Here is a 23226-nt window from a genome sequence, read left to right on the forward strand (position 1 = left end):
GTTTGGAAATTCATTGCAAACTTTTATATTTCTAATGGGATGTCGGGGTTATTGGTATTAAATAATGGTATTAAATAATGGTAATAATAGTTTTAGATTAAATTTTCTCAAAGTGTGATGTCAATCCCATGGTAAGGAACCTCAATCTAAAACATGTGTTCTTCTTCATAAATTTTCATTTTCTAATACTAACTCTTCAAGTGGTAAATGAATGAGAATGAATTTTGCGAGGAAAAAAATGATTGAAGAAGGACAAGCATCACCATAAACCTTGTCAAGGAGTTTTCTAGCTGAATTAGTTTAAATTTTCATTACCATTCAAACTATTTAATACCCGCCAACAGGCATACTGTCTCGTAGGCCATGGAGTGTGCCTCTGAATTTAGGTGTGTAGAAAAGCTATCAAGGCTAGTATCACTTGAGCTCAACTTATGTGAATTTATTGAGAGAAATTTAATAAGTTGCCGCATAAAGAAAAAGGCACCATGTCTTGCAAGAAGTCACTCTTAGACAGTTTTATACAAGGCTAAAAGATTTTTTAATATCCAACTTGCCTAATATACAATAAACTCACTGCAGAAGATTTTTCATTACCACTACAGTACTAGATTGTCAGTTTGTCTCACACTGATCAATAGATAATAGTAAATGGTTTCTTGAAATCTAATGGAACTTTTCAGGTTCTAGAGGGGGTAAAAAAATTTTGTAGTCACTGTCTATAGTGCAAAAATGCGTAAAGGTATCAGTCAAAAGTATGATACCCCTTGATACAGTGCAAAATACGGTTTTTGAAACACCTTAGAACTCGGGATTTATCAATTTGACTTGTTTGAAAATCTTTACAATGCGGTGCAATGCGGCTCTGTTTTTGCACTATGATTAAGACAAACAAATAATATTGGTTTAATGCAACTCTTTGCCATTTTGAGGTTGTTTTATTCATTCTTGTAAAAGATCCCTTTTAAGTGGATGGTTCTTTTGATGCCTCCCTTGCTTTCTAGATTTTTTTTAAAAGAAAATCATGTAATAGATAAAAAAATTGCAGAAACATTAACTGGTATATTCTTTTTGGCAGAAAAAAAAACTGGCTCAGATATAAGGATGCTGCTGAAGTTTTGGTTACAAGTGGTTTCTGTAGCAGTAATGCCTGTGACACAGATGAGCTTTTGCTTTTCATTTTCGAGGGTCTGCGTTAGATATGGTGTAGGAAGTGTATCGATATCATTTGTATATAACTACTAGTAAACAAATGAACGTAGCAGCATCATGCTGTCTGTTGATCATGTTATATGTCAATTTTTCTCGTGCCAGAACTCTTCTGGCAAACAAATGCTTCTTGGAAGCTCGAGTAGTTGAGTCTACTCGAAAATACCATAACTATGTAATTGAACATACTATTACAATTTAATATTATTTTTGCAGTTTTTTGGATTTCGTACTTGTCATGTGCATGTTTTTAATCGTAAAGAAAATTCAGTTTTTAATCGTAAACAACTCCCATAGCGTCCTTTTTTTCAAAGATAAAAAGTGGCGTTTGAATTTTTGATTTCAATGGCACTGGAATGACAGGGGAAGAGGTTGTAATGGAGGAAATCGAGTAGCAGAGACATTCATGGGGGAAACCGTTCAAAGCATGATAGGTACAAGGGAGCGACAATGGGGGAGGTGGTTTCGGTTTCGGTAGTGGGGAACTGGGTAGGGAGGTAGGGTGGGGGGCAGCTCGAGGAGGGAGACAAAAAGGTTTTAGTATTTTAGATAGTCTAATTAATAAAAATTATAAGCATGTAAACCCTTTATTTTAAACGTATCATCGAGTGACAATTTCTTGTGAGAGTAGATCCTACAAGTGACAAATAATTTAATATTTTACTTGATAAGATTTTGACGGTTTTACTTGACTTTGATTAATTGGATTAATTATTATAAGGTCTTACTCCTAATCTTATTCTATTACATACATATACTATACTAGTACGCAACACGTCAAGACAGCTTCTTATCCATTTCTAGTTCATAGGTTCCGATGGAAATAACCATTGACGAATTTTAGCTACTATGAACACCACCACTTTCAACCCTCCTCCTACCTATCCTTCTTCAACTCCACCAAAATTCCCAGAAATCTCAAACTGCAAATCCATCAACCAATTGAAACAAATTCATGCCAGACTCATAAAAACTGCTCAAATTCATGACCCTCTAATATCAGCAGAACTTCTCAGTTGCTCTGCTCTCACTCTTAAAAACCTCACCTATGCTCGTCTTCTCTTCTACAACATGAACCAACCAAACCGCTTCTCATATAACACCATTATTAGAGCTATTACAGAAATTGAAGATGACCCAGTGGAAGCTTTTTCTGTTTTTACCCTTATGTTTTATGATCAGTTTGTTTCTCCAAACAAGTTTACATTCCCTTCTGTGCTTAAAGCTTGCGCAAAGTTGCAAAATCTGATTGCGGGTAAACAAATTCATGCTCTAATTGTGAAATATGGTTTGGAAGATGATGGGTTTGTGGTTAGCAATCTTTTGAGGATGTATGTTATGTGTGGTGAAATAGGTGATGCTCATTTACTGTTTTCTTTGAAGATTTTGTATGATGATGATGATGATGATGATGATGATGATGATAATAATAATAATAATAATAATAATAATAATAATAATAATAATAATAATGATGATGATGATGATGATGATGATGATGATAATGATAATGATAGTAGGATGAGACAAGAAGGTGATGTAGTTTTATGGAATGTGATGGTTGATGGGTATATTAAGCTTGGGGATTTTGGCGCTGCCCGCCAACTGTTTGATAAAATGCCTAGGAGAAGTATAGTTTCATGGAATGGGATGATAGCTGGGTATGCTCAATGTGGTAGGTTTAAGGAAGCAATTGAGGTTTTTAGAGAGATGCAAATGGTGGATGAGAATGTTAAACCTAATTATGTAACATTGGTTAGTATTCTGCCAGCAATTTCTCATTTGGGTGCACTTGAATTAGGCAAGTGGATTCATTTGTATGCTGATAGAAATGGTATTGAGATTGATGATGTGCTTGGCTCTGCTCTTATTGATATGTATGCCAAGTGTGGTAGTGTTGATAAGGGACTCCAAATCTTTGAGAGCCTTCCAAAAAAGAGTACTATAACATGGAATGCTGTTATAAATGGGCTTGCTATTCATGGTCGTGCTACCGAATCTATACAGTATTTCTATAGGATGCTAGATTTGGGGATTAAACCGACTGATGTTACCTACATCGGTGTTATAACCGCTTGTAGCCATGGCGGAAAAGTTAAGGAAGGAAAAATGTTTTTCGATCACATGATTCGGGTATCCAGGTTGAAGCCTAGGATTGAGCATTATGGTTGTATGGTAGATCTGTTGGGTCGTAATGAAAAATTACACGAAGCTGAGAAATTTATAAGTGATATGCCTATGAAACCAGATGCTGTCATTTGGAAGGCCTTATTAGGCGCTTGTAAGATGCACGGGGACATCGAAATGGGAAGACGCGTAGCCAAACATCTAATGGAAATTGTTCCGTCTGATAGTGGATCATATATTGCTCTATCAAATTTGTATGCATCTTTAGGAGATTGGGATGGAGTTGCTCAGGTCAGGCTATTGATGAAGAACAGAAACATAAGAAAAGATCCCGGTTGTAGTTGGATTGAGCTCAATGGAGTCATTCACGAGTTTTTCGTAGAAGATGACTCGCACCCATGTACTAATGAGATTCGTTTGATGTTGAAGGAGATTTCTAGCAGATTGCAGTCGATAGGTTACAAGCCAAATACCACACAAGTTTTGCTTAATGTGGATGAAGAAGCAAAACAAAGTGCTTTAGTCCATCATAGTGAAAAGATTGCTGTTGCATATGGGTTAATCAGTACTAACTCTCGAACACCACTTCGGGTTGTTAAAAATCTGCGAATATGCGATGATTGTCATTCATCGATCAAACTTATCTCCAAATTGTATAACCGAAGAATTGTTGTAAGAGATCGCAAGCGATTTCATCATTTCGAGGATGGGTTATGTTCTTGTTGTGACTGCTGGTAAATTTCTCATGATATGAATGAAGATAGACAGTCTGAACCAAGTAATATTGGCTCACATATGGTCTTAAACTCGAGGGATTTAAATCCCAAAAGTGAGCTAACTTGGGAAAAAGTTTAGCTTTCACTCCATTCCAAGGGTTTGATCAAATCCCTTTAGGCCAGTGTAAAATGGTTCTAGGTGTCATATGTAATGCTCCGGTTCCCTGTTTTGAGACATGGAGCTATAGCAATGTATATCATGTGGTAGTGGCAAGGCCGTTCCTGATCCGAGGCAAGGTATATATTTGTCTAGAGCACAAAGCTAGAAAGAGGCCCAATACCTCAATTCATCAATGTTGTCATGTAGTACGTAGAATACTGAATGGTAACTTTGTTTTTGCCAAACACCCATTAATGCACGAAATCAACCCTCTATAGAAAGGGCTGATTTTATTTTGCCTAGGATTCATAAAACTTGCAATGACTCTGTCTCATATGGGGTGCAGTTTCATTCATGTAACTCAGATTTTTACCACTTATGTAAATAGATGAGATCCTTATAGATCAAACAAAGAGATACTGAATAAGATGGAAGTATATAACATAATATTTTCTTTTACATTACACTATAAGAAGGATCTCAAATACTCCTAGTACAAAACACAATCTAAATCGAACTCCTCTTCCAACCTAAAGAGGTAATCATCTTTGTGTTGCAAATAGATTTGTGTACATTTTATTCACTTGAACAAAAATTGGCACTGAAATTTGACAAGCAAAAGGTCTTCAAACTAGAAATCCCACTACATCTCAAATAAATTCTTTAACATACGAGCATGGGTTGAAGTAAAAGTTTATATTTCGGAATTAAATAGCTGAAACACATGCAAAAAGTTATTGTGGAATAACGAGTACATAAAAGAGATATACTGATTAACATCTCATTCAGTGATACTGATTAACATCTCATTCAGTGATGTAAAATTTCCATGTGATATAGACATATACTCAACATCTTTCTCTTCTATATTTGGTACCAATATGGCAATACCATAAGCAAAATCTTCAAAATAGGGACTTTCTAGCACACGTACTCCCTTCCTCTCATGAAATTTACCATTTTTCTTTTTAGTTTGTTTTATAAAATTTACATTATTTTTTTTAATTTTGACACTCGCACTTTGTCATTAATTTTTATCAATATACTTAACTCGTCTTTTTCATTTTATTTACATATTTCTCTTACTTCTTCATAAAATACCATTTTATCTATTTTCTTAATGTTCCCACGGATTGTCAATAAAACAATTTTCATGTGATAGAGTATACTTATAGATTACTCCTACTTGAAAGTGACGGTAATAGTGATACTGAGTGATAGTGAAAGATAGAGAATGTAAAAATTTGTTTAAGACTATAAATCTACAATTATTAAATCATCAAAGACTTAATTTAATCCATATTTGTATATAGGTCTAGCCCAACACACCACATCTTGCTAGGCCCAAAATATCTGAATTTTAGAAAAAGTTGAGCGAAAAAATAAAAAAAATTAAGTAAATAAGCGAAATTCTAAATTTTTCCCAAAAGTAAGCGTCCAAACCCCAAAGCTGTGCTTTGGAGCTGTTCGCAGTTACTAACTGCGAACAGCTATAAAAGACAAAAGAGTTGTTCGCAGTTAGTAACTGCGAACAGGCTTTTTTGTCTTTTATAGCTGTTCGCAGTTACTAACTGCGGACAGCTAATTAATTTTTTTTTTCCTTTATTTTTGAGTTGTTGTTTGTTGTAATTGCACTAGAGACATTAGAATAATTAATTACAAGTCGATGTATTTTTAAGGCGACATGATTCATCGCCAAAACTCCGATCATTCATAAGTCAAAGTTTGGAGCTTATGATAAAGTAATTAAACATGTATATACAACAAAATATACACAAATGTTTGAAATATACAAGTCAATTAAAATATATATATATATATATATATATATGTACATAGTCGATCCAAATACACAAAAGGTAATCGTTAACGCTCACGAACCCTCATCTACCTTATCCAACTGAGTTGGTCTCCTTCGCCTCCTACGATAGAAAGAGGCGTTCGCGTGACGCTCTGGCAGTGGAGGGGACTGGTACTGTGATGACTGTGATGGCCCAGCCTGCGAGGTCCCCGCAGCGTCAACGGGATATGAATGATCCATCTCCTCCAAATGGTAGTCATAGGAAGGAGAGCATGCCATGTGCGTATGGGAGATAGTCGGTGAATGTTGTGCAGCGACTTCCAGTATGAAGTGCTGGAACTGCGAGCCGACGAGCATGCCATGCGCAATCTCCCTCACCGGCTCCTCCTGGCTGTACCGCATCACGTTTGCCGCACCTTGTGCCTGCAATTAATATTTAGATAATGTAACATTTTATTATTTAATTGGCAACTTAATCAAATAAATGAAAATGAAGACTTACAAATTGAATGCTCCCACATCGCATCTATAGCCTCATCATCCTCAACAGGAAAGGCAATAAATTCTCCACTCAAGGCATATTTAAAGCTTATATTTACGGTACTTCTAGTAGGGTCCAATCCAATCTTAGAAGATATAAAACGTCTAAAGTGATTCAAATCCATGTTCGAATTGCAAGCAAACAACTTACGTCTTCCCCCAACATAATGAACTTTGCCATTATTTTCTCTAATACAACCATTCCAAAAACATACTATAGTGACGCAAAATGATGTCATTTTCTACATTAACACAAAGAAAATCAACATCAACATCAACTCATGCCCATACAAGTACATTATATTCATTTGATTATAATCTTTTTTGGTCTACAAATTATTCAAATCCATAATGTAGCTAAGTTCATACATATATAATACACATAATCCAAATAATAAATCAATTCATAAGTTCACAAACAACATTTCTAATACCAACATCAACATCAACATTTTCTAATAATATTCAACTAATACAATAACATTACTTCAAAATCCAACATAAAGCTATAAAAACAATTAGAAATTACCTTCAATGCTTATGGATGATTAAGATTAGTCTTGATTTAACAACTACAAACCTACATTTGAAAAAATAAACAAATTTGGTTAAAACCCTAAAATCCAAATATACACAAAAAAAACACAAAAAAATTTACCTTTGCGCAAGCTATAGTATCCCACACTAATTTTGAAGTGCCAAATTGAAAGAGGATTGCACGATTTGATGGAATGAATCAAAGGTTTTAGAGGGAGAAGGTGGAAATGTCGAGTGAGGTAGGGTTTGAGAAATGGGATTTTGCGAAAAACAGAAACTGATCTGAATTTGTATATCAGGTCTGTTCGCAGTTACAGCCTGTTCGCAGTTACTAACTGCGAACAGCTCTTTTGTCTTTTATAGCTGTTCGCAGTTAGTAACTGCGAACAGCTCCAAAGCACAGCTTTGGGGTTTGGACGCTTACTTTTGGGAAAAGTTTAGAATTTCGCTTATTTGCTTAATTTTTTTTATTTTTTCGCTCAACTTTTCTAAAATTCAAAATATCTTAAACGGATAAGGGGCGTGTATCAAAAGTTATTTGAGACTTGGGTCTAAACCGTAAATACTAAATAGTATTCTCATGAAGCGAATCAACTATCTTGAATTTGGTCATCTTAGGTACTTTTATCTTCCATTAATATCTACTTGGGTGTCAGAGATAGTTTCAGAAACACCCTCCACAGTCCACCCCTTGATGTGTATTACTTGTGTAGTTATAATCTCATGTAATATACAGTGACGAACGAGCTACTAATTAATTGACAATTCTCCCACAAATATTCCCTTCAAATCTGATCAACGTCAATTGGCAATTGTGTTCATAACCATACATGAAGAATATTAGAAATATTTAAGGCCAAAAAGACTTACGGTTTGTCTTGGATTCGTCCTCTTGGAAGTTGCATCTAAGTCATTTTAATGCCTCCCAACTAACTTGTTAGGCTGTTACCTGTCCTTTTCGTCCCGTATTTTGCCATCAATGAAATTCATGTCTTTTTAGCTCTTTACAATGAAACTTGTCGTAAATTTTTATAATTTTTGGGAAAACTTACACTTCTTTTTAACTTTTCATTTATATATTTAACTCACATTTTCATATCGTCCATATATTTATCACTTTCTCATATTATCAATCTTTTATGTTGGAATGGTTTATCTCACACCGATATATTAAATATGGTGTGTGCATTTTATAAGTTGTTGTAGCCCTTGCTCCAATTAAATATAATTTTAGGATGATATCTCTCTTTAGCTTATTAAGCACATGCACCTCATGTTTCCTGATTATATGTATAAATCCAGCAAACTTAACATGGTATTAGAGCCGATGGTTCGATCAAAAGTTAAAATGAAAGTCTGAATTAATGACATTCTTACCTTAATTGATTACTCCAACATGCAAATTTGCATGTTGCGGTGTAGGAATGGTCAATCTCACATCATTGAATTAAAGACGATGTCCACACTATATAAGTAACTAAAGCCCTTCCCTCCCTACCATATGGTTTTGGAATGGTATCCTTAACGTGTGCACCTTATATTTTCCGATTGTATGCTAGCATTAACAATAAGTCTGGCTAAACTTAATATATTTGCTTTTTTCGTCACATACCTATAAGATAAATTTGGTGATTTGGGGATTACATTACAATTTTCACTTTACTTGACTACATCCTCTGTTTTTCCGTCTCTGTAAACTTAAAAAGCTTCAAAATCTAATCACACACCGTCATATTGTATGTGGCTTAGCTGTTTATTAAGTAAAACCATTGATTGTTTGAATTTTTAAAGGTAGGCTGAGGGAAAAAAAGAGGAGAGACGGTGTGAATCCAACTCAAGTAAACAAAAAAGTTATATTTGCTCTAATTAAGACAAGACACGATTTTTATAAGGCAAAGTTAATTTTAAACATTTTTGAACTCACATTTTTTCTGTTTCTTTTTGGGTCAAGCAAAAGTCTAGTCCATAATTAGAGCAAGAAAATGGGTTTGAGCAAAGTGTATGATTGATTGGGAATAAAAACTAAAAAAAACCCATAAACCTACTAACAAATAACAACTGTATTAATTAACAGGTATTATATCAGTTGAAGTCAATTGAAGTAAGTATTACGGTTGCAAGTGCAACGTTTGTGATACCGTGATTTGTTCTTACGTAATAAGTTTATGTTTATGATACCAAGTTTATGAAAAATACATGCGTTGAACAAGTTAAAACACTATATATAACAGAAAAGATGAAGAAATTCTCGGTACAAATAGGGAAGGGAAGTGAAGGTAACAATTCCACTCTTTTAATAGTAGTTCATTAGATAATGTTAAAAAGTGTCTATTATTAATCGCATGTAATCACGTGTGAGTTGTCTCATATCGGAGAAAAGAGAAGAAGATATTTCACTTTATAAACTTAAATAGTAATTCCTACTACTACCAATTGGTTATAGTGTTAAATCTTTTTTGGGTTTGTACGTGAGATACCTCTTCTTCTCCTTATTTGGGTTGCCTAGACTCATTTTTTAAATTCTAATTCTAATATGGTATCTGCCAAATTCTAATATTCTATCAAAGTTTGGTTTGTTGTTGGACCTTTTATGACTGTGCTTTTATCTTACCACTAGTTAAAGAGACCTTAAATTGGATGTTCATTTCCAACGAAGTTTGTTAACCTCTTCTTGTTTGGGTTGTCGGACCCATTTTCTAAATTCTACTACATACTATCCGACATCTGTCCATAGTGTAAAATTGTGGTAATGATTGCGGTAACGGGAGTGATATAATTATGCCTAAATATCGGTAAAACCATAAGATGTTTCTTGTATGGATTAAAACAGTCTTTTTACACCTTTATAACGCTAAAAAATCAATTCCTTTATTTTGAAAATCTTTACCAGCTCATGCAATACGGCCTTGTTTTTAACACTATGTATCCATCTCATAATACAGTACTAGAATTTACCTTGTGTTTGTAGGCTCTCTGCTCAGAAGCATCAAGGAAATAAGATGTTGGGTTGGCGTGAAATGGTTGATGGAAAGGTGACCAACAAAATTTAAGAATTGATATGACTACATTAATTTTTATGATATTGCATAAATTGAGTTTTTTTTTTTCAATTTTTGTTGATGAATTGGTTAGTGGGGGTCCTATATCTGGAAAACATACAAGGATGTTTATGAAGAAGTGCTCACAATTGGTTCTGCATTACGGGCGTGTGGTGCACAACCCGTAAGCTACCTTAAAGCTTATACTCTCTCCGTTTCAAAAATACATTCATATTTGATTAAAATAATAGACTTATAAATAAAAAGGTAGAACATATATTTGGGACCGACGGATAATGTTTCTTCATGACCAAATGGATAATCTTGCTGATCATTGATTATGTTATCTTATAGGGTGCAAGGATTGGGATATATGGTGTTAATTGTCCTCAATGGATTATGGCTATGGAGGTTTGTTGCATGAACTTTTCATTTTATACCTAAATTACCTAGAATAATCCAACCTTTTATTGATTTTCTTACAATAATCCCAACTTTTGCTTAACCGTAAATAATCCCAATTTTAGGTTCACTCACCCAAGAACATTGTTTTTTAAATGGTAGTTTAATTTATGTGACTTCCACCTATGTGGGTTTAAAGGGGTAAGATGTACGCAACTATACCCTTATAATAACGAAGAAATTGTTTCTGATTGACCCTTGATATGAAACATCTTCTGCAACTTCATATAAATAACAAGTCCACGTAATATAATAAATCGACTGAATTTTTTCTGTTTTATGTACAGGCTTGTAATGCCCATAGTCTGATATGTGTGCCCTTGTATGATACCTTAGGTAGGAACCTCTGGTTTTCGAGAAAACTAGTTTCTATGCAATCATACAAAGTCTGAACTTTTAACTGTCTTGTTCATAACCAGGTCCGAATGCTATAAATTACATAATCGATCATGCAGAGATCGATTATGTTTTCGTTCATCACGACAAAGTTGAAGCAGTATGTGCATAATCTCCTTAGTACTTTCTTTCTACACTGTTACATTGATGATTGATTGTTTCAGCTTGATATATAGATTACCGATTTCTGTCACTATTCGCTGTCATTTTTTGTGTCGAATTTTACAGCTATTGAACTCTGATTGCACCTCTGCTCAACGATTAAAAGGTGAATCCGATCATGGTTCTTTACCCATTAAATTTGTTGTTTCGAGTTTAGACTAAGTTGAACGTATCATTACAGGCTGACATTACGATATTTTGACATCGTAGTTATTGTTAGTTTCACTTGTTTCACCGAGGAACACAATCAGACGACTTGTGATTCAGTGATAAAGGCGTATTCTTGGAATCAGTTCGCTCATTTGGTCGGATCATTCCCCTTTAAGCTCATTATTTTAAGCTTTTTCTGTCATATGTTTCTACAACCCATTCTTGTTCATATAGGGCAACGAAAATCCATCCGAATTAGCGCCTCCACAACCCATTAACATTTGTACGATTATGTACACGAGTGGCACCAGTGGAGATCCGAAAGGCGTTATCCTAACACATGAAAATATCGCCATGTTTATTAGTGGAATGGATATTTTCATGGAACAATTTGAAGACAAGGTAGAGTAGTTAGTTGCTCTAAGCTTCTCAGTCGCACCATTTTGAGAACGATAAGTATCACGATAGAGTGATTAATTATGTACTTCCTTGACAGATGACGGTGGATGATGTGTATCTATCGTTCCTTCCCTTGGCTCATATATTAGACCGTGTGACGGAGGAATATTTCTTCTTTAAGGGCGCCTCGGTTGGCTACTTTCATGGGGTATTCTTTCATTACGTCCTTATATCTTGCAATATGACTGTCGTTTTACATTCGACCTTCCTGACTATTGCGGACTTTTACTATGAAGAATGTAAAAGAAATAAGTGACGATCTCATGGAGTTGAAGCCTACGTTTTTCGCTGGTGTACCTAGACTGTTTGACCGTGTATATGAAGGTACGCCTTAAAACGTCTTCTATATTGAACGAAATAGAATACTTCTAAACTTACTGATGCGTTATCTATGTTAAATTGAATCGTTTAGGCATACAAAAGGCAGTCGAAGCTCTTCTCCCGCACAGGCAGATGATTTTCAACTTTCTTTACAAATAGTAAGTTCGCGTTCATGTTCTATTTACATTTGTATACGACTTATTTTGCCTTTCAATATCTACAAGAAGACAATTTTGAAATGCATTATTGACAGCACGTCTACTTTCGTTTAAAATGCAGCAAGTTGTTTTGGATGAATTTAGGGTACAAACAGAAGCAGGCATCTCCTTTAGCAGATTTGATAGCTTTCAGAAAGGTTATTTCCTGATACATTTATTGTCATTCAAAAATTTATGTTGTTTTACCGTGTACAATTTTTGCACGAAATTCAGGTAAAAGACAAGCTCGGTGGCAGGGTTCGACTTATGGTCAATGGCGCTGCACCTTGGAGCGAAGAAGTGGAGGAGTTTTTGCGAGTTGCTGTTGTTTTGTTCTTCAAGGCTATGGTAAAGGAAACTTTCTGCCCGTTTCTTACTTCGGATTAAGGCTTTGGTGTTGTCGTAAATTGTACTTCTCGGCTATTGTGCAGGAATGACTGAAACCTGTGGACTGTCCACAGCTTGTTTCCCTGATGAAATGTCGTTTTTAGGAACTGTAGGTGCACCAATTGTATACACAGAAATGCGCCTTGAAGAGGTTCTGGAAATGGGTTACCACCAACTAGATGATCCTTCACGCGGAGAGATATGCTTGAGGGGTAAAACCTTTTTTACTGGATACTACAAAAATCCTGAGTTAACCCGAGAATCCATCAGAGATGGATGGTTTCATACAGGTGAAGTCGCCTCCCCTCCGAAAAAAGCCTGATTCCTACCTCTGATCAAAAACCATCTTTGTGTAATAAAATCTTGCTCTTCCGTTTGAAATTGTTAGGTGACATAGGGGAAATGCAACTGAATGGAATGTTAAAGATCATTGATCGAATGAAGAATTTGATCAAGCTCTCTCAAGGAGAGTATGTTGCACTCGAGTATTTAGAGAAAGTATACAGCAGTGCCCCCGTTGTTGAAGATGTAAGCGCTTTTCGTTTTCTCGTTATTTAAGTTTGCTTACTTCTGACTCCAAACAATGCCTATGTACTAGCCAATTAGCTTTGGGGTGACGACATGTTGTCTGTTAATTTTTTTTTCTTTTGAAGATTTGGATTTATGGAGACAGCTTGAAGCCAATGCTGGTTGCTGTTGTGGTACCAAACGAAGATGACACGAAGAAATGGGCAGACCGAAATGGATATAAGGGCACACTCTCCGACTAATGCTCTCTTAACGAGTTCAGAAAGTATGTCCTTTCTGAGCTTACAACTGCAGCCGAAAGAAAAAAGGTGCATACATTACCTTCTTAAATCCACATTCACAAATCTTATCTGTTCTGATCGGATTTGAACTGATCTAAATGTTTTTTTCTTGCTTTTCATCAGCTAAGAGGTTTGGAATATATCAAGAGAGTTATTTTAGAACCACAAACCTTTGAAGTCATACCAGGTTTAATGACATCAACCATGAAAAAAAACATTATCAGGTAAATCAGAGTTTCCTAGTTCCGTTTTTGGTTTTGGTTTCATATGATATTTTGATTTTGACTTCTTCATACTTTGTGCAGGCAGAAACTGATGAATTGTACTACAACTTGGCAAAAGGGAAGTGAATTTCTTAGTGTTTATATGTTAATAAGAGAAGGTATAAAACTCTTAAAATCAAGTGTTGAAGAAGGTGCTTGTTGTCTAGCTTTTCCGTATAAATTCCGCAATTGAAGCTAGACAGCTAGTGTATCAATACAAAGAATGCTGCTATAAACGCACTATAAATATTGAATGCTGCTACAAACGCACTGTAAATATTTATTTATCTCATTGAAATTGATACAATTGACTTTTATATGAGAGTCTACCCGTCACGTTGTAGAAATCTCAACAAGACAAGATGGAGTATTGTATTTCTCTTTTCTTCGAAATGATTGGTTTCTTTAATTTAAATAATACTTGATAATAGAAAATTGTACAAATTGCAATATACTAGAGTTGTTCAACGGATTGCCCATTAAAAAGGGTCAAGCCCATTAGATATTAAAAATCTGTAGTTTAAATCTTCATATCCATATTTCCACTCTTACCCTCCGGATCATCTTTAGTCTTCGTACCGTCTTTAAAAGTTCCTCAATTTTCAATATCCTAAATCATTGTATTAAATAACATCACAACAAAAGTACAGAAACTAGCTTAACAAATAGATCATACCTTTAAAAAACATAAATGGGTAGTTTCTTTAAAGTTGCACACCAAATGCATTTCATAGGTCAAACACTAGTTTACTAAACTTAGTAAGATAATTGGACATGAAATATTTTGTTGTAGCCTTAGGCTGCGTGGTCCCACACCCTTCGAATGCCTTATTGAAGCTCGTGAAGGGTGATGAAGTCGCCCATGTCCTATCTCCTGTTCTTACTATCTTCTCTGTCCTTCTCACGCTTCTTGTAGAGCCTCTCTAAAACCCGTTTTGCTTCGCAGTTGGGGAAGTTTGCAAGATCATAGTAGTGTGGTGCTATATCAACAAGCCTGTTCAAGTATTATAATTGTAAACAAAAATAATTATCGAGTGAATAGTTATCAGACATAGCTAACTGATAGTATTAGATGACGCTGATGTTAGAGATAGAAGGATGGTCTAACCATTCTCCTCGGATATCAGTAACAGTACGAATAAAATTCCGGCTCGTCAACACATATTCATTGTATATAACCCACTCTGGTTTATGGTCCAGGCAGTTTGAAGGATGCAAGTGAACCACCTGGATGGAAGAAAACATAACACAAACAAAGTTCGAGTTATGATCAGTTAAGATCAGTTCTAGCAAATTATAATCATTCAGTTCAGTTCTGGCGAATAATAATCCTCCATTTCAGTTCTAAGTTCAAATAAGTTCAACTCAGTACTAACAAATTCCAAGTTCAATTCAGTTTCAACTTCCAACAGATTCTAAGTTCAATTCAGTTCCATTCAGTTATAACAAATACTTTCAGATCATTTCTACCAAGTCCTTATAAGCTAAGTTTAGTTCTAATTAGTTGGGATAGATATATCCTACAGTAATTTTTTTTAGATTTTCAATACCAGTAGTAATGAGGGTTTTTTAGAAAAAAGGATCAAAAGATAAATAAGTCGATGATTCACTCATCTCATCATCAGCACCTCTCATTGATGACCGAACGTTAACAAAAGGGTCAAGATAGCAAAATGGATTGAAGTATTACTCACTTGGTTATCTTTCACTGTCAAATAGTGTCCTGTTTTTTCCAGATGCGCTACTTGCATAAAATAACCTGCTAGCATTGCTTTCCGTATGTTGACATAGTAGTCCCTGCTATTGAAATCCGTACTGCACAACTTCAGGTTGAATCTGGCCATAATGCGCACAAGTTGCTGCCTCACATTATCAGCAGCCTTCAACGCCCTCTGGTTTACAAAATTCTCATAACACCAGTTTGGATCCTCCTCTGTTATATGAAAAAGGGCAGTGAGCAGGATCACCTCAGGATAAACGAGAGCCAAAAGGACATAAAATGCTTATAGAAGATACTTACGATTCTGCTTGTAGGCATGATATACGTTCAACAAAGTGAGGTGATCCCCGTCAATGTGTCCAAACCTAGCTTTTGCTTCATCTGCAGCTTTCTGGGCCTCCCTAGGCCTCACAAAGCAATTGGGTACTAGATAAAGTAATAGTTACCACAGACGAGGCCCACGGAAGGTCAGCAGATGCATAGAGGCGAGACGATACCATTTGCTTGATGAGAAAATACTGAGAAAATGGATCTATCTGCATCAGCACTTACTTAGAAATTTTATGGCACATGCCAACCAGGGTCATGGAACCCAGACTAGATAGTTGCTGATGGTGATCTATGCAGACTCACAGACATGGAAATGCACATGCATAGAACCATGCATGATGGAACAAGTCTAAACAATACATGCATAGATACATAACCCATGCATATATAGATTAGAAAAGATCAAGTGTGCTGCCAGGGCCACTCTTGCCCCTCACTACCACTTGAATTAGCAGATTTCCAAACTAACGGAGACTCCAAAAATTACGAAGACACAAGACATGTTACCTGAAAGCATTGCTGATATTGAAAGGATTTCATTTGAACAGTTGAACTCAGAGCTAACAACTAGCATCTTTCCCATCTGAGGATCCAGCGGAAATTCGCTCATGATCTCTCCAAGCCTAGTCAGATTACCCTCATCATCCAGTGCACCAAGATAATTCAGCACTTCTAAAGCTCTCATAAGGGTTTCCGGAGCTGGAGGGTCCATAAAGTCAAAATGAACTAGGTCATCAATGCCCAATTTCTTCAGTGTGAGTACGGTATTAGCAAGGTTTGATCGCAGTATTTCTGGATATGTCTGTGGCTGAAGATCATTGTGGAAACTTTTTTCTGTGTACAGCCTAAAGCATTTACCAGGCTGTGTTCTTCCAGCACGACCAGCTCTCTGATGTGCACTTGCCTTTGATATAGGAGACACCAACAATGACTCAACACGAACTCGAGGATTATAGACTTTCTGTTTGGCAAATCCTGGATCAATCACATAAACTATACCATCAATTGTCAAAGATGTTTCTGCAATGTTGGTAGACACCACAATTTTCCTCCCAGGAGGACCTTCCTCTTTTAATGGTGGTGGAGCAGATTCAAATATTTTCTGCTGCATAGCAGGAGGAAGGGTAGAGTATAATGGAACAACTTTCACAGGGCCAACTTGGTCACCCAAATTTGCCACTTCTTTATTAATTTTACGGCAAGCATCCTCAATCTCCTCCTCTCCAGTAAGGAAAACAAGGATATCACCAGGAGGTTCACACATATGTATTTGTACAACGGTTCGAATAGCAGCCTCAAGGTAGTCTCTCTCAGGGTCCTGGGTGTAAAAAATTTCAACAGGATGCAGCCTTCCAGGAACTTTCATGAGAGGTGCACCATTAAAATAATCTTGGAATTTCTCAGCCTCAAGCGTAGCACTCATAACAACCAGCTTTAAGTCAGGTCTGTTCCTCAAAACTTCCTTTAAAAGCCCAAATAACACATCTGTAGCCAATGTCCTTTCATGAGCTTCGTCCAGAATTATAACTTTATACCTTTCCAGGAGCGGATCTGTCATCGCTTCTCTCAAAAGCATACCATCTGTCAGATACCTACGGTATATAGCAAATGTAAATAAGATTTATGATCAATTTCCTGAGAAAGCAATTAAAAAAAATTAGATCTTATTAGAAAGGACATCATACTTCAGAACTGTTTTTGCACTACTACAGTCCTCAAAACGAATGCTGTAACCAACTTCTTCTCCCAGGGTCACATCCATTTCCTCTGCAACTCTTCGTGAGACTGACATCGCTGCCACTCTACGAGGCTGGGTACAAGCAACCATCATTTTCCTCCGTTTATCAGTACTATCAAGTTCCACTGCTTCTATTACAAATTGGGGAATCTGAAAACACCATGTATTGCAGCTCAGAAATACACATTTCAGGCAGGCAAGAAAATGCTCAAATAACAAACATGATCTTTCCCCAGGTTGCTAGATAACTACATGTATATAAAGGCTCTAAATCTTAGACCTATAGCAGCCTATAGCTTAAAATATTATAGAGTGGGCAAAAATTGGGAGACTAATCAAACTATTGGAAGCGCATTCACAGAAAACATTACAGTTAACAACTTTAACAACTTTCAGTTCTACTTTCCCAAATAATACACATTCCATAGTTTTCTCTTAAAATACACTCCTGACAAAATTCAAAAAAAAAACTCCAACTTCACATGTACTGAAGATGCATAAAAATGGGCTAAGTTTACAACAGAAAGTACAGGTGATCAGTAAAACATAATGATCAACTAATATACTTCTATTTTACTTGATACTGTACTTGAAGAATTCATGTAGACAACCACTTGAATTGATATTTTGGTTCACATAGCCGACCCAGTCTTTGAAACTAAAAGACTTGACATTGTAGTTGTATGATTTATTAGAAAAAAATGAAATGAAAGGAAGGGGAGCTAAACGGAGGAATTAGATTTCTTTCATTTGGATAGGCAAATGAAAGGATTCCTTCACATTTTTTTATAAACCAAATTCTTCAATCAATAATAAAAAAGATTTGTAAGAAAAATACACCACTTCTCTTCCTTCACTTACCCTCCCAATCCCTTCCCTTCCCTTCCCCTCCCCTAACCTCTCAAACCCTTCCCTTCCCTTCTCTAATGCTATCAAGTACTATTTCTAGCTAAATTAGATCAGATTTTCATTCCTATCCCCATCAAACAGGCTATCAGAGATTAAATGATTATAAAGGTCATACTTTCGCAAGAGCTCCAAATTTAAGCATCATAAAGTTCTAATTTTCTAACCAAATCGCCATTTCAACAAAAAGATGACTTGAATCCAATACTATTCTTAAAAACAAATTTCATCAATTCAATCAAAAGCGCAACGTTCCATTATTCACAATTATATAAAATGAATAATCAAAATACCACAAAAGTCTAGCAATCAGAATACACAACAAAATACCCAAAAACAAACATAAACACCATCAGAAAAAATCAAATCAATGGATAGAAGAGAAAACTAACCTGAGTAGTTTTACCACTACCAGTTTCACCAACTAAGATAAGAATCTGATTATTATTAAGAACTTGTAAAAACTCCTCTTTTTGCTGCCAAACAGGAAGAGATTTTCGCTTTTCCAAAATTTCGAAAAACCGCGGAGTATAAATTCTTCCATTCCAGCGATTGATCGAAGGATTGACCGTTCCATTGTTCATAATTATTGAGCCACTACTACCGTTGGTTTTAGAAAGCTTGCCGGGATTTAAATTACTATCGTCAACCACGTCGAACAAGCTAACCTTCCTCTTTCTCTCTGTCCCCATTTAAAAAAAATTTAATTCAATCTTTAAAAAAACCCTAATTTCAGCACCAGTAATCAATCCCAATTGTCGGATCCGGAACCCTCCCCAAATGTTTTGCGAAAGGGAGTCCTGTCAGTTTGATATAAGAAGTAGAAACCCTAGCAGAGAGAAAGTAAAGAGGAAGAAGGATGGGCTGTTGTTTGCTTTATATAGCTGGGGTAGGGGACTAGGGTAGAGCCGTAGAGACTAGAGACGCAGAGTAATAGAGGAGGCTGAACCGCTGGATTGTATTCCGGTTTTCCTTCATTTTAAGAGTCGGCTTATACACAAAAAAATCGGCTTTGAGGTTTTGTTTATCACTGTAACAAAGGTTTGCTTATAAAGTTGTTCATTTGAATTATCGGGTGAATTTCAGATTAAGTGTTTCAGTTTAGTTTAATATTGGGTTTTGTTTCTATACTGATTTTTACATAATTATAAATTATTTTATTAAGTCGGATCAATTCGAGTTTGGTCATAAGATCAGGTGAATGGTTATCGGGGGTCTGTTTGAACCCCTCTAGGTTTGAATATCAACACTTACTCTCTTGTGTTTAGGAATTCTCTAGCATACCTTGGATCACATAATACCAACCTCAATTAATAAAAAGCATTATGATATTTTCTATGTATTTGTATTGCCGCTATTCCCGTATTTCTATTGTAATTAACCTTCTAAAAGTCTTAATATTCTGATTAATATAGTATTTTTGGTCTAATAGATATTTGATAAAAGTTTTCCTTTAACATTTGGGGCACACATTGATCACATAGTACACTCGTGGCCGCTCTCCACTTTTTTTTCACCCGTGCTTAATCCTATAAGGTATACTATTGGATATCCCTACAACTTTGGAATATGGGCGTAATGTATTTGAACTTTGAATCATCCCCCTTAGAATGATCTTTCTAGAGACACTATTTCATAACATGACTCATAAATTTTATTCTTCAATAGTTAAACCAATCTTAAACATCATATTTATGATTTATTATTATATATAAATCAATCAATAAAAAAAATATTCCTATTTATCTCTTTTATCTTAAAAATTTTTGTCTATCCCTATCTTCTCTCTAATCCTCCTCCTATAATTTTTCTACTATTTTATCCATTTTCTTCCCTTAATCGTTCTTCATAGTGGTCATATTATTTGTCCTTTAAATTTTCCGTCTATTTATTAGTCAATTTACAAAATTTTATAATGTAATCACGTTATTTTTTTAAGTTTTGAGCATATACTTAAGAATACAATTATATTTGATGCTATACATTATAAAAATGTTGCTTGCTTAATCCTACCAAAGTTTGGGATAAAGTGAGCAAGATGACAATGTTTTTGTAATCAAGATGCGCTTTCTGTAGAAATTATGTCTGGGAAAATACTTTTTCTAACACCCAACTCTATTTTTGACAATTTGCACAAAATAAAATTGGACCCCTATATAGTTTTGGAGCCTTTTCATTTGTCCATATTGCACAAAAAGATTATCGAGCCTGATACTAATGACTAATGAGTATTCTGTATTTTATACACTTTTATAATAAATGATAATGGTAATAGTTAACATCTTACAAGGATATCTATACTTAATAGAGCTTAAATAATTTATACAATAGAGCTTAAAGAATTTATCGTAGTAAACTTTGTATTTATTTATTAGATTGCAAGTATAATACTTGCTTGTTTTGAGAATTGGGTCATGTCTCAGTTAGAGTATGTATTAATTAAATTCTTCAAATAATGTGATGAATTTGATTGTTGCTGCCCCTTCCACCTAATTACACAACTCCATTGTTACCGGCCAAAATCAAGTATTTATCCTCCCTTGTAAGGTTAGTGCACTTAAAGTTAAGTGCCTGTCCGATCTCATTTTGCACATGATTAGCCACATCAAATCTCAACTGACTACTATCTTGGCACGTGGATAACCCAGGAACTTCTTGAAGCAATTGGACGGTGTAGCTGGGTCGAGGGTTCATAAGGAAGAAAATAGGGTCCAAACATTTAAGACCACTTGCAGTGGTTCCATAAAACATAGTTACATGACAGTCCATTGCAACAGGAACTATATATTTATTCATCTCAGAAAATAAAGGACTAAACCTTAACAAATATGGCTCCCTACATGTAGTCCCTTCAGGGCAAACCACAAGATTCCCTTGATTTAAGAGCTTTTTCATCATGATTGCATCTTGATCACGATTTCGTGTTAATCGAAAGGTCTTAATTGGTGCTAAGATTTCTGATACTTTACTTAGGCTATAAGTAACTGCAGTAAGTGGTTTTTTAAGTGCAAAGGAGAGGTAAAGTGGGTCCAACAATGTTCTATGGTTGCAAGCATAGAGTTTTCCTTTTGATGAAGTTTTTAGGTCTAAAGTTGAAGAAACTTTAGGGTTTTTTGTAGAGGTTAATAGCCTTAAGCCACTAAATATAAGAATTGGAGTTGATATATTAATGGGTAGGCATAAAGCAATAAGAATTCTAAATATGGCAAGTAAAATTCCAAAAGGTACCCACAAAAATAGGGCCAAAGTGGATATTGGTGTTGGTCTAAGAGCTAATCTTCCATCATGGAATATTAAAGGTTTGGGGTAGTTTTTACTTGGAAGAGATTGCCATTTACTCCTCATTTCTTCACTTGTTAAATAAAAGTTCTGCAATAAGATTTAAGAATAACATTATTATTAGTATATTAATATAATACTTTGATTCTATCTAATAAACTAGTTATGTGTTATTATTTATTACATTAACATTTGATAACATTAAAATCAATTCATTTTATAATTAAATAATTGACTTTGACAAGTAACAACTTTTCTCTATAATTAATAATTAATTGATCTAAAGTTTATTTATATTATATTGTTTTTTCTTCCAAGTCAATATGAGTTAACCTCATTATCAATCATAACTATTTTTATCCCTTCTTAGATTGTTGACATTTTCATTTATACAATGAATGGACTACTTATCAATTTATACTTAAACTTTACAATTACAATTAATCTGTAAATAACATTAGGTTATGATCTAAATTCTAATACATAATAAATCAATAGTGATATAAATTAATAAAAAGAAAAAAAATGATTATTAATTAATTAAAAAAGTTTAGCTTACAAAAGGAGAACAATGAATGACTTAAGAATGATTTGTTGCCACAAATTCCAAAAACATTGGAACCCATAATATCCACTCCATTATCCTTTCCCAAAATGTTCTTTAGATCATTAACTTCCATCTTATTCTTACTAATATTATCTTCCATTAAACCTAAATAATATCCCTTAAAAACCTTAATCTCTTTTCCAAAAACATACTCAACCTCTAAATAATCTCTTAAAAAACTCTCAACCATCACATGAGGTAACTCACTTAAACCCAATTTCCTCTTACACTTTCTCACCATTTCAAACCCTTCTAACCCAACATCTTCAAGGAAAAACTTAGGCAAAACACATTTTCCCACCCTAAACCCATCTTTCTTGACCCCAAAGAAACTTATCATAACCATTATCTTCAACCCCATTTCTTTGTTAAACAAGCTAATAAAAGGGTACATGATAAGTAGGAGAAAGGCTCTTAAAAGACTTCCTCCTTCGAACGCGAGCATGAAGTAAGGGAACATAGATGATGATTTAAGTAATGTTTCTTCCATGTTGAAGATCAAAGTATAATCATCTTTAGAAATTTGTTCATCTAACCCTAAAAATGAAGGGTATTTTTGATGCTTTGTTTGGGAAGGTGATGAGTTAAAAACATTGCTAAGTTTTCTTTGAAGGTACCTTGAAGTTTTGGAATGTTCATGGAATATTATTCTAATAACGAAGATAATAACAACTCTTAACAAAGAGATATATGTTGCCATTTTTTATGTTTGAGTTTTCTTGCTTTTGGGTTTGATAGTTGTGTGTCCATGTATTTATAGGACGACAGTGCCCTTTGTTTTTAGGGATTGTTTGTCAAATGTAGTAAGTCCAGCTGTGTGGCGGTGCACAAGTGTGATCCTTCATTAATTAATTTATTGAATTATGATTGAAAAATATTTGATCAGACTTTTTAATTTAACACGGTTATAAAGCG

At 34.9% G+C, this 23226-nt stretch overlaps 3 protein-coding genes and 1 pseudogene across 5 annotated transcripts; 2 read left to right on the forward strand and 2 right to left on the reverse strand.

Annotated features, from left to right (window-relative positions):
- Window positions 1-1820: 1820 nt before the first annotated feature.
- On the forward strand, window positions 1821-4874 carry LOC130798313 (pentatricopeptide repeat-containing protein At5g48910). Its single transcript, XM_057661249.1, has one exon. The coding sequence runs from the start codon at window positions 2056-2058 to the stop codon at window positions 4069-4071; it is 2016 nt and encodes a 671-aa protein (XP_057517232.1). The 5' UTR covers window positions 1821-2055; the 3' UTR covers window positions 4072-4874.
- A 5212-nt stretch (window positions 4875-10086) lies between these two features.
- On the forward strand, window positions 10087-13924 carry LOC130798730 (long chain acyl-CoA synthetase 1-like; annotated as a pseudogene).
- A 64-nt stretch (window positions 13925-13988) lies between these two features.
- Window positions 13989-19402, reverse strand: LOC130797928 (probable pre-mRNA-splicing factor ATP-dependent RNA helicase DEAH2). 3 transcript variants are annotated; one of them, XM_057660724.1, is made up of 7 exons: window positions 18818-19402; window positions 17467-17669; window positions 16289-17373; window positions 15752-15877; window positions 15426-15664; window positions 14840-14958; window positions 13989-14725 (listed from the first exon to the last, which is right to left on the reverse strand). In XM_057660724.1, the coding sequence occupies exons 1-7, from the start codon at window positions 19115-19117 to the stop codon at window positions 14599-14601; spliced, it is 2199 nt and encodes a 732-aa protein (XP_057516707.1). In that variant the 5' UTR covers window positions 19118-19402; the 3' UTR covers window positions 13989-14598. The 3 variants fall into 3 exon arrangements, with proteins under 3 accessions (XP_057516707.1, XP_057516709.1, XP_057516708.1); XM_057660726.1 differs by lacking the exons at window positions 13989-14725; window positions 14840-14958; window positions 15426-15664 and having other exon boundaries at window positions 15833-15969; window positions 18818-19321; XM_057660725.1 differs by lacking the exons at window positions 13989-14725; window positions 14840-14958; window positions 15426-15664 and having other exon boundaries at window positions 15853-15987; window positions 18818-19321.
- A 1305-nt stretch (window positions 19403-20707) lies between these two features.
- LOC130797973 (probable glycerol-3-phosphate acyltransferase 3) lies at window positions 20708-23025 on the reverse strand. Its single transcript, XM_057660785.1, has 2 exons — window positions 22255-23025; window positions 20708-21790 (listed from the first exon to the last, which is right to left on the reverse strand). The coding sequence occupies exons 1-2, from the start codon at window positions 23009-23011 to the stop codon at window positions 20919-20921; spliced, it is 1629 nt and encodes a 542-aa protein (XP_057516768.1). The 5' UTR covers window positions 23012-23025; the 3' UTR covers window positions 20708-20918.
- Between the last annotated feature and the right edge of the window lie 201 nt (window positions 23026-23226).

The sequence above is a fragment of the Amaranthus tricolor genome, chromosome 13 (genome assembly GCF_026212465.1).
Source record: "Amaranthus tricolor cultivar Red isolate AtriRed21 chromosome 13, ASM2621246v1, whole genome shotgun sequence".
NCBI lineage: Eukaryota > Viridiplantae > Streptophyta > Magnoliopsida > Caryophyllales > Amaranthaceae > Amaranthus > Amaranthus tricolor.

Coding starts and splice junctions, on each gene's coding strand:
- LOC130798313 (XM_057661249.1), top strand. CDS start 2,056: ATGAACACCACCACTTTCAACCCTCCTCCTACCTATCCTTCTTCAACT.
- LOC130797973 (XM_057660785.1), bottom strand. CDS start 23,011: ATGGCAACATATATCTCTTTGTTAAGAGTTGTTATTATCTTCGTTATT. Junction 21,791..22,254: donor GTTCTCCTTTTGTAAGCTAA/ACTTTTTTAATT, acceptor TATTGCAGAACT/TTTATTTAACAAGTGAAGAA.
- LOC130797928 (XM_057660724.1), bottom strand. CDS start 19,117: ATGGGGACAGAGAGAAAGAGGAAGGTTAGCTTGTTCGACGTGGTTGAC. Junction 15,878..16,288: donor AATATCAGCAATGCTTTCAG/GTAACATGTCTT, acceptor TACTTTATCTAG/TACCCAATTGCTTTGTGAGG. Junction 14,959..15,425: donor TGACAGTGAAAGATAACCAA/GTGAGTAATACT, acceptor TCTTCCATCCAG/GTGGTTCACTTGCATCCTTC.